We start from the raw sequence: 11,456 nt of genomic DNA on the forward strand, positions 1-11,456 counted from the left end.
TTTGTGCCATTAAAACAAACACTGTAACTACTTTACTTCCCGAGATAGGCTATAACAAAAAGATTTTTGGGCCAGTGACGTCACTTTCCACCCCATGTCGTTTAAATCGCCCCGAACAGGTGGCGTGTGATTGTGCTCGATTTGTAACGTAAAAGAAACATCATAATCTCTTCCGAGCCTTAGAAATTAGCTATGTTAGACTTCGCTCGGCACTGCGTAGAGCGCTCAGCGTTTTACACCGAGGTACCGTACTTTTCGCGGAACTTTTATGTCTAGCTCATTGGTCTGCGCTGCCTGCCCTGGCTGCTATTATAAAAAGCTTCTTGCTCTCCGTCCAGCTGGCACCATTAAACCTGTCTGATCGGCTCGTGTTGCGTGATGCTGGTTACCGTTACTGACAGTCTTATTTTTTTTTTACCTGTGGAATGTTTTTATTGACCTCAAACTCCAATTCAATCACTTCCAAGGTAACGTGCTTTCCTTGTTTGAAAGTTCACATAATTTGTACTGAGAGTCATTTAGCTACTTCTTTCTTTTGCTTGCAGTCTTATTCGTCATTTGTTATTTCAGTGTTTTTCAGTTCTATTAAAAACAAATAACACTCAAAGTTTATATGCTAACTCTACTTGAAATCGGTTGAATGACAAACAGTTTGCCTTGTAACAAACTTTCACTCGAGTGCATGATTACAGTGCTTGTATTAAGTTTTCATATAAAATGTGTATTTCAGATGATTCAATAATTATGATTAAACAACAATTTTGCAAGATACTAAGCTTTGGGAAATTTTGAAGGTCAATTTGGTTTAAAATATTTGTTTAAGCAGTATAAGTTGAAAACATGTGTGCTAGTTTGCTTTTCAGTTTGTTTAACCAGACTTTGTCAAATTTTTTCCATGTAAAAATCGCACAAAGTCAGATGTTATCATATGTCATCTTACAAATAACAACCTATACGACTTTTGTTGACAGGAACCCAAAACAAGTGTTCCACACAAGCAACTTAGAAAATTATTTTGTCTGCATAATGAATGTCAATTGTGGCTGTCATATGCAAAGACGAAACATATAAAAACATAACTGTTTATTTTAAAGAACTGTAGAAACTTTTAAATGGGTATAGTCAATTCAAGCATAAATCAACTGTAAACTTAACGTGTAAATGAACAGATAACCAAAGTAGAAAAAATGATCAAATAATTAACTGCCGTTTAAATACTTGGAGCCTTTTAAATTGTCCTTTTGACAGTAAGTGACATGTTTTAATGCACTACTTATACTTTCCGCAGAGACCAGTCCACTAAATGAATAACCAGAAGAGTTTAGTCCTCCTTTGTGAACAATATGACATGGGGTTGAACTTTGGTCTTAGCTGAGACTGTTGTGACATGCTCAGACAGATCATCATATTTCTCCCAGCCAAGCGAGGTTCTTCTGCAGTAAGCAACGTAATGTCCAAGAGATGCTCTTGTAGGTCCTGGAGTGAATGCAACAACACCTCGCAGAGTGAACAAATGATTGTCCAGGTCAATGCTAACAGGGATTTCAGACAGTGGATGGTTGGTATCCGCACTTGTTTCAATACACAGTAGCTGACCAGTGAAGCATCCGTGTGTGACTGAGCCATTGCAGAGGAGTTTATCTGAGGAGTCATCTTTTACTTTCCAGCTATCTGGGCACTCTTGTGGTGACTTCAGTGCCTTCAGACACGTGGACCTGTTCAGGTGAAGTCCATCTTCTAGTGCTGCTTGGAGTCTTTTCATTCCACCACTTTTCAGAATGTCTACGTTGACTGGAAGCAGAGAAATTGCTCTTGAAGATTTCGTATTTCCAGTGCAGTATGGAGAGGAGCATTCTGTGGTGATTGTTGCACTTGGTACTTGTGTCATTGTTGATGTAACAATGCTAGCAACATTGCAATCTCCGTTAACCTGCCTCACACCTGACTTCAGGTATACATATTGAAATGTTTCCAACAGCATTTTGGCCCTCCTTGTGTAAGCATCTTTTCCAACTCCTTTTGTGACGATGTTCTTCACCAAATCAAACATTTCAATGTTTTTGTGCTCTTTGTTGAGATAGTGGCAAAATGATCCACTGTCACAGAATGCAGAGCAAAGGCACTGGCAAAAGGAGTCAAAGGCACAGGTGTTAGTTACACTCACAAGCATTTTGTCAACTTTGATAGGTGTTTTAGCATAGTAGTTGCCATTTTTCAAGACATTAATTTTGGTCCTTTTTCTTTTTAGGTTTGTGTCTGCATGTAACCACTCAGAGCAAGGGTTCAGGTAGGACAGTCGCTTTTTGGGAGGAATGCTGAGTCCTTTCCAATTTTCAACGGGGTCTTTTTCTAGTGATGATGACTCAACCCCTGTATCACGTTCAGTATGGTCTGCTTCTGGCTCAGTATTACGATTATTTGTCTCTGTGTGCTCCGTTGTTTTCACTGTCGCAGCAGAAATTCTCATGTTGCCCTCAAGGAATTCAAGATGGCGTTTGACAAAACGGTCAATTCGAATTGGCAGGCTTTCATGTTTAAAGAGGCCATGTTTTATGTTCTTAAATTCAGCCTCAACATTTGCAGAACTTGCTGTGTTGTGTACACTTTTGAAGTGTGGAACCATCACAGCTGTCCAAAGAGGGAGGTAGCATGCCATTCTTATAATATTTGGAACAAGCTCTGGAAGGAAATGCAGATTGTCTCTGTCCCCATGGTGTGCTGCATTCATCTGACCTTCTTCACAAATTTCTGTGACCCACATTTTCAGATCTGTGTGGAGTGTCTCGTCAATTCCAGTCGGCTCCATGGAATGATCGTCTTCAGTGACACAAGGCAAGGCCCCCACTGCAATTCGTCTCTTCAGCTGTGCTTTGCATGTTTCTGAGACAACAGGTATTCCTTTGCCATCATTCCCTTCTGATTCACTGTAGGCAACCACTGCAATTGAATAAATCAGCTCCCTTGCATCTTCCAGTAAATCAGATTGTAGAAGTTGTGCCATTGCACGGAGATAGAATTCTCTAACTCTGTTTCCTTTTTGTCTTAGGCATTCCCACCGGCTAATGAGCTTGATGCAGTGTGCAACATCAACTCGGATGAAGCAGGGTGGTAGCTGTGAGTCTTTGGACTTTTTAGTCAGTACTCCAAAACACTGATTGACATATGTTTTTAGGTCTGAGTAAGGAGTGAAGGCCTTAACCAATCCTCCAAGCAAAGCCAAAGAAATCACAGACTGCCTCTTTGGGCACCCTAGCACCTGCTCGTTGCCATTCAGTGAGCCAGTTTGCAATGGAATGGATAGTGTGGTTTTCTGACAGCATCTGCACTACTGGAATGTGATCTCCTTGTGAGCACAAAACTCCTTGGTACAGGAAGATATGCCCAGAATTGCCACAAGGTTTTTTCAATCGTTTCACAACTGTACCTGTTGCATCAAAACTCACAAAAGAACCCGAGGGCTTGGAATTCATTTGATAAACTTGCATCTGAGATGGAGTCCAGTAATGACAAAAAAACCTATCAAGGCCTATGTCATGGATGCTTCCATTGTGGGGAACACTGTATTTAAGAAGATGCAATGACATGATTGGGTCTTTGTCTCCAAGCTCTTTGTCACCCATTTCTTGTTTGGCTTTTCTCAAAGTTGCCAGATTTGGTAAGTGTCTAGGCTCTGGGTCACCAACATCCATCATTTTGTAAGCCTCGGCTGCTCGCCAAACATTTGCTGGTTTTCGTCCTTCCCAGAGTTCCTTCGACACGCGTCTTCTCAGGCTTCCTGATAACTTGCGTTTTGCTTTGCCAGTGTGGAGACTGTCATCGACATTACAGATCATGCATTGAAGAACAACAGGTTCGTTAGTTGCTGGCATATTTTTGGCGTTTATAGACAGCTGTGCATCACACTCTGAGCAGTACCCAATTATGTCTAGATAGTGAGATGTAACATTTGGGTAAATTTTGGCTCTCCTGAATCGAAGACTACACGATGTCTTGGTATTTTTCCATATCTCTTCATACAGAGTGTGAGTCCATGCACCAGGTTTCAGGATGGTGTATTCCCTTTGACATGTGGGAAGTGATTTGTCCTTGTAAACAACTTTTTCAGGCCAGATTTCAACCCATTTCTGATGAGAAAGACTGATCTCAAACTGAATGTCAAAGCATTGACATTGCTGATTACTGTCTGCCACTGTGGAGTCCAAAACTGAGGTTTCTGGTGAGCTGTGACTGTTTGGATGTTTATTTTGGACATTGGTGGTGTTTTTGCATAGCTCAAGGATTTGCCATATATTGTGCCTGTTTGTCTTGACGATAGTATAAAGGTTTTTGGGTGAAACTTTTTTGTTGAGTTGATTGCTTAAGTCCACCCACACCTTTTCTGAGGGAACTGTTACATTTGATCCCGAAACAATCCGTTCCTTTGCAGCTCTGATGACATTGATGATGTCATCAATTTCACAGGCTGGTCTCCTTGGCATCTGATCAAAACAAGAATGATTTTGAACTAATCTCTGGGCCAGTTGTACAAATGTATTACTAACACGTTACTGCAAGTAACACATCCTAAAGTTATGTTTATATTCACTGTGGTTATTTTCAGTGTAAAAAATATTTTTAATTCTGTCAACTGTTAGGATAAGTAGTGCCTTGCAAAAGTTTATGTATACTTTATAATGTTTTCACCCCAAATTGTTTTAAGACAATGATTTGTATATTACTGTTATGTGTGTGAGACCTGATCTCTGTGTGGAGTATACCCATTGTTGTAAGTGTAATAAAAATGGGTATACTCCATGTGAATATAAAAATCACACTGGATTATTACAAAAATGGCAAAAAGGAATGTTTGGAAATGCTAACTTATATTTCCCACTGACATACTACAGCAGAATATAAATAACTGTCTTAAAACATTTAGTTGGGGTGAAAGTACTATTACATGAGTTTTAGTTAACACTACTTTTCTTATGACAAGTAAATTTGTTATTCATTTGAGTTGGATCTTTTTAATAAATTGATTGATTTAATTCAGAGAATGGGTCTATTTATAATTTTAATATATATATTGAAATTTCATTCTGTTTATCAAAGCCAGTGATGCCAAAACTAGGAACGCATGTGTTCACATAGCTCAAGATTTTTGGTGCTCAATATTAATTAAGTCTTGCATTTTTAACATATGTATATCAATAAAGATCCTATAAATTATCCTGTTTGTTATAAAATCACATATGCTTTTACTCTTTTTCTCAAGTGTTTTATCTTAGAGCACATGCTTACCTTTTTCCACAACCAGAGGTTATTTCCTGTTTTGTTTTCCCACTATGCAATGCATGAGGTAAATAACGTTTTTTTTTTAAGGGGGTAGGAAGACATTTTTTCAAAGCTGTAAGATATCACACAGATATATTGTTTTAATTTCAGTTTTATTTTTAAATCAAGAGTGAGGCCCATAAATAGTGTGTTTAGAAGGTTATTGCAGGTCACATCAAACAAAAATATCCATAAATTATGACAGTATCCATAATATCCAGCACCAATCAATTGACAGGAAAGGAGCGCCGTCAGAGATTAGATTTGTGCTATTGAAAAACTTGAATTATTTCAAACATGTCAGATTTATGCAGGGCATAGGGAGTATGACAAAAATTAGACCGCAGTAGGCTACTGATCGCAGAACTGTGCTCTCGCGCTCGCGGTACTTTGGTGTATACTCCAATCGCGTGAAATCTAGCTAATGTCTAATGATGGGAATAAGATATGTTGTTTCTATCTATGGCACAATCGAACGGCCCGTTTTGAATCGATTTAGATTTAGGAGAGTGAGGTCAACGCTTCCGTAAATGTTCTTGTTAAATTTAACGAAGGAAAGAAGTTGGTTTGTTTTAATAGTATAAATCGAGCACAAACGAATAGTGCCACGAGCGATTTGGACGACATGGGTGGAGAATGACGTAACTGCTGCTGAAGGTTAGTTGTTTGTTATATTTTAGAAAAATCATTGCTAGGGGTTTCTTTTAACAGCACAAATCGATTTCAAACGAACTGCGTCAGTTTAGAGAGATTTTGACGATATGGAGTTGAGAGTGGTGCGTCTAATCCAACAGGTCTTGTTATATTAAAGAAAAGTCATAGTACACAAATCGAGCACAATCACACGCCACCTGTTCGGGGCGATTTAAACGACATGGGGTGGAAAGTGACGTCACTGGCCCAAAAATCTTTTTGTTATAGCCTATCTCGGGAAGTAAAGTAGTTACAGTGTTTGTTTTAATGGCACAAACGAGCACAAATCAAGCACAAACGAACGGCACCGGTTTGACACGATTTGGACGACATGGGGTGGAGAGTGACGTCACTGCCGCAAATAATATGTCTTATTTCCAAGCCAGGGAAAAACATACAGTGGTCATTTTAACGGCACAAACCGGCACAAATCGAGCACAAACGAACGCCACCTGTTAGTGGCGATTTAAACGACATGGGGTGGAAGTGACGTCACTGGCCAAGAATACTTCTTGTTATAGCCTATCTCGGGAAGTAAAGTAGTTACAGTGTTTGTTTTAATGGCACAAACGAGCACAAATCGAGCACAAACGAACGGCACCAGTTTGATACGATTTGGACGACATGGGGTGGAGAGTGACGTCACTGCCGCAAATAATATGTCTTATTTCCAAGGCAGGGAAAAACATACAGTGGTCATTTTAACGGCACAAACCGGCACAAATCGAGCACAAACGAACGCCACCTGTTCGGGGCGATTTAAACGATATGGGGTGGAAAGTGACGTCACTGGCCCAGAATACTTCTTGTTATATCTCGGTAAGGAAAGTAGTTACATTGTTTCTCTTAATGGCACAAACGGGCACAAATCGGGCACAAACGAATGGCACCAATTTGATAAGAGTTGAACGACATGGGGTGGAAAGTGACGTCACACAGCCAAGAAAAAGATTGTTTAATATCTTGAACGCCAAACCAGCACAAACGCTCATTTTTGCGGCACAAATCAGCACAAACACAGCACAAACGAATGGTATAGTTTTGGTTACAATTTATTTATATGGGGTGCCAACTTCACGGAGGTGTCAAATAAATACCAAAGTGGTATGTTTTCTTAAAGTAGCTTAAAAACGTAGATATCATGTGTATTTACTACGAAAACAAAACAAGACCAAACATTAACTCTTGTGACATTATATTTAGGTGTTGAAATAAAGTAATATCCACATTGCAACAAGATGTTCAAAAAGGTTTTGATAGTACCAGAATGTAATTCAAAGTTGGAATTTATTCTGGATATAATTATTTATTATGATTACCTTTATTATGTTTTTTTTTTTTGTTGAATATCTTTTGAAATGTTTCTGTTACAGACGGTTTCATTTACATTTACATTAGTCATTTAGCAGACGCTTTCATCCAAAGCGAAAGCAAAGACTGATCACAATAATAATGGTTTGATCTTCTACATATTATTTTTATATTGAGGTTACTTGATTAAATTATTTTCTTGCTACATGTTAATTTAATGTTAAGAAAACATGACTCTAACATGTGGAACCACTGAACATGATTAAATCATTTTCAACCATAGTGCCATTTTTTGAGTTTTAATATAATAATTTAATATACAATTATATTTAGTATTACATTTACATTTTAACTTTAATAATTAATTTAACTTTAGTTGTGAGCTCTTTTTATACAGCCTATTATTCCAAAGCACATCAGCTGGAAAACCATCTGACAGGAAAGGCGTAATCTATATAAAGTATGAATGTTATGGGGAGTTTGGTCAAATTATGGCAGCGAGACAGCTATTAGTTGTCTTAAATCAAAGACTCACCTGGTCCAATAAGAACAAGACACTACTTTTAATCCTGCTTAAAAAAGACATAAATCTTAATAAAGAAGTGTTTTGCACACCATAAAAATTAATTTCTGCATGTGGCCCAGTGAGCAAATTCTTTATAAAGTCACACTTTATATGTTCAGTTGCTAATACAATATATTTAAAAATATATATATAAGGTAAAACTTCAGTATAGGGACCAAAAATAATTTATAATAATTAAAAAAATTATGCAGGACTTGGGTACTTTTCTGTATTTTAAGTTTTTTTTTCTTATTGTCTGTTCAAAGTGATAATGATTTAGATTTCTTTAAATTATAGTTAAAGGTAAGAAATAATAATGAATGTTTTTGTTTTAGTATTTTGTGTGTGTGTGTTTGTGTGTGTGTGTGTGTGTGTGTGTGCGTGTGCGGCTTCAAAAACACTTTTCAAACCTGAATAAAATGTAAAATGTATTTATTAATTCTATATGTCTATGATATCTACTGTAACTATATACATAATATATACATAATGATGAATCTCCCTGGATGTTCTTCATCAGAAAGCATTCTTGGATTTCTTGAGCAGAGGTCCGGAGTCATTGTCTTCACTGCCATCATCACGCAAACCCCGTCGCCTCTTACCGGAGGATGAGTTGGTGCGGGAATCGTGGGGTTCAGAAACGACTGAGCTGGACCGATGGCTGAGACTTTGGCTTGTGGAGGAACACGCCGTATAAGAGTTCAGGGGTTTTCGAGTGTGTGAGAAACCAGACCCCTCGGCTCTGTTCTTAAAACAGTTCACTTCCTGTGTGAGCAAGAACCAGAAAACCGGTTTGAAAAGAAGACAGAGCTTGATGCTTGACAAAAGCCTGATGTACAGTTTCACAATCTTACCTGCCGTAAGAACATGTTTACATTCAAATCATCAGGAGACACATGACACTTTGTGCAGCTGGGACAAACATGTTCATCTGAATCCAGCAGACACGTTCGAATACCTGCGACTAAACAATCACATATGTTCTCAAAGGTCAAACAAAACTGAGTGATATTTGCTTGTGTAGAGACTCACACTCATCGCAGAAGCTGTTGCTGCAACAGGGCGTCATCACAGCGTCAGTCATGAGATCTTTGCAGATCTGACACAGCAGAGCATCGGGCACCGGATCTTCATCTGGGGTGGATGTGGAGGACTCACTCCTGGTTAAGAAGGGCGGATCTTCTTTCTTTTGAGTTGCATAAGCCTCACTAAACAGAACAAGCGCACAATTATCAACCGAATGCAAATGTGTGTCAGTGGTGAGGTCTCTACAGTTGTAAACTTACGCGTTGATAATGGGAATGACATGCTTTCCACTGCTGCTCAGCATCACTCCCTTCATGTTTTGGTCATCCACCTCCATTAAGAAGCTGACAGGAATTCCTGCGCTTCTCCGTATGCGCTTGCTCCCAATAAATGCTGGATCCTGTGACGGCACAAGCAAGGTTGCATTAACATTCACTGCAAAACGTGCACACAAATCCTGTCCACAGTTAGTTATGTGTTACCCGTGTCTTTGGGCAGTTTCTGATGTGATGCCCAGGTAAGCCACATTTATAGCACACATAGTTTGGTGGAAGGCCTCCAACCAGCTTGAGTGCTTCACTGGTAAGTGATGAGAGTCATGATGGAGAGCACTTGAAAATTCAGGTCACAATGTGAACGTTATTATACTCACTTGGTAGAATAGTAACAGCGGCTGGACTGGAACATGACAGCTTTAATTTTGTCCTCCTCTGATGCCTTTGCCTCAGCCAGATTCTCTGTCTGTTCATTTACAAATAAATGCTTTATACGCCTTTTTCTACACAAACATACAGTTTACATAGTTTTCATATCGTTTAGTGGATTTCAGTACCTTGAAAAGCTGCTCAAGTGACATTAAAGAACCATTCACTTGCTGTTGAAAGAAGACCAAAGAGATTTATTACCATTCAGAACCCCATCACACCCAGAGAGACAAACTAAAGACACTTAACACAATGTAAACAGAAACCCACCAAATGACATTTTACAGCAATACTTTAGTAGAGAGTTTTAAACGCACGTATATTAGCTAAACCACAAACATATTTATATTGAAATAAGTTAATGACAGAAAATATAAAACTTATAAGATGACATGAATTACTTAAACAATGAATTTTAACTTATTGAATTTTACAGTAAAAATAAACTCAGGCCTATTGTTCAAGGCTTCTTCATGGTCAACTCTGACCAGCTTAAAGAGATCCTACAGCACAATATAAACAATCAAGTCAACACTTTTGTTTACATACTGCTTTTGAAGATCCACATGATGGTTTAGACCAGTTACTGCAAATCAAAACAACAAAGACTTAATGACTGATTGATATTCATTAAAAGATTCATATTCATAACATCATCAAGTGACTTACTTTGCAGGTCTGTTATATGTGGATTTCACCCCAGTGCCAGGGATTCTTCTGACTGTCACCATAGTGTTACTGGGGATGATGTCTGCATCATCAGTGTATTCTGTGGGAAACACACACTTATTTACAGTCTGTCCACACCAACTAAAATAATACCAGGATACTGTATACCGACCACAGTACATATCAATATATAATATATTTATACTATTTACAAACTTAGTTTATAATAAACATACAATATAATACAATACAATACATACTAGTGAGTGTACCAAACGGAGGTGACCTGCAGCGTTTTTCTTAATGTTCATTTAATCATTTATCAAAATGATAAAAGGATAAAGCCTGTGACCTCTGCCCTCCGTGACTATTTTTCCATAATCACATTTAATACTTTATACCCGTTAAAGAGAGTAAATAAGTCAAAGTTTACATGTAAAATAGCTGAACTTACCTTCATCAGTTTGCTCGTTGGAGATGCGCAGGTCACATCGCTTCAGTTTCTCTCGTCTCATGATTTGTCGTTTCAAATCTCCGAGAGTGATGTGAAGTCCCTCAAAGATCACAGTGTCGTGTGTAAGTTTACTGACAAACTTATAATGAACACACGGCATGTTGCGTTCTGATGCCCCTGCACACAAACAGATGCAATGAATGTAATAAATTGGCAGAAATGCAATAGAAATGGTCAGCAAGTAATTAATCACAACAATAATAGATATTAATAACACAAATATGAATATAAGAAGTTAAAATCAGACGACAACGAGGATGTAGAAAGGTGCTCTCGTGAACAGCGATCAAATAGCAACACTAAACAAAACTTTGCTTGTTACTATGGAAACCGATCAAGCGCATCAATTAAAAGCGATCTTGATGACGTCAATGTTTAAGATGCACATAAAGCACAACTAAACAAAAAAATAAAGTTTTATTGAAGTGTGTTAACATTAGTGTTTGGTGTCTATGATTACAGAGTCTAATTACTGTAATAAAATGTAACAGAGGGGATTACTCTTCATTTATTAGTCATTTGTAATGTACTTGCATTTGTTAAATTGACTTAATATTTGTATTCAATATTTCCTTTTATTCGGTTATTTTACTGAAATAAATAAGGGTTACTAATGGTCACAGTTTGTTACATGTAATGTTTAATTTATTAAAAAAAGATT

The 11,456-nt window shown here is 37.9% G+C and overlaps 1 protein-coding gene across 2 annotated transcripts; it reads right to left on the bottom strand.

Moving 5' to 3' along the window:
• Nucleotides 1–8,340: 8,340 nt before the first annotated feature.
• LOC130420680 (E3 ubiquitin-protein ligase RBBP6-like) lies at nucleotides 8,341–11,129 on the bottom strand. 2 transcript variants are annotated; one of them, XM_056748170.1, is made up of 10 exons: nucleotides 10,736–11,129; nucleotides 10,282–10,381; nucleotides 10,162–10,198; nucleotides 9,741–9,782; nucleotides 9,561–9,649; nucleotides 9,391–9,487; nucleotides 9,169–9,308; nucleotides 8,915–9,090; nucleotides 8,737–8,840; nucleotides 8,341–8,647 (listed from the first exon to the last, which is right to left on the bottom strand). In XM_056748170.1, the coding sequence occupies exons 1-10, from the start codon at nucleotides 10,893–10,895 to the stop codon at nucleotides 8,399–8,401; spliced, it is 1,194 nt and encodes a 397-aa protein (XP_056604148.1). In that variant the 5' UTR covers nucleotides 10,896–11,129; the 3' UTR covers nucleotides 8,341–8,398. The 2 variants fall into 2 exon arrangements, with proteins under 2 accessions (XP_056604148.1, XP_056604147.1); XM_056748169.1 differs by having other exon boundaries at nucleotides 8,737–8,846.
• Between the last annotated feature and the right edge of the window lie 327 nt (nucleotides 11,130–11,456).

This window comes from Triplophysa dalaica, chromosome 5, assembly GCF_015846415.1.
Source record: "Triplophysa dalaica isolate WHDGS20190420 chromosome 5, ASM1584641v1, whole genome shotgun sequence".
NCBI classification, from domain to species: Eukaryota; Metazoa; Chordata; class Actinopteri; order Cypriniformes; family Nemacheilidae; genus Triplophysa; species Triplophysa dalaica.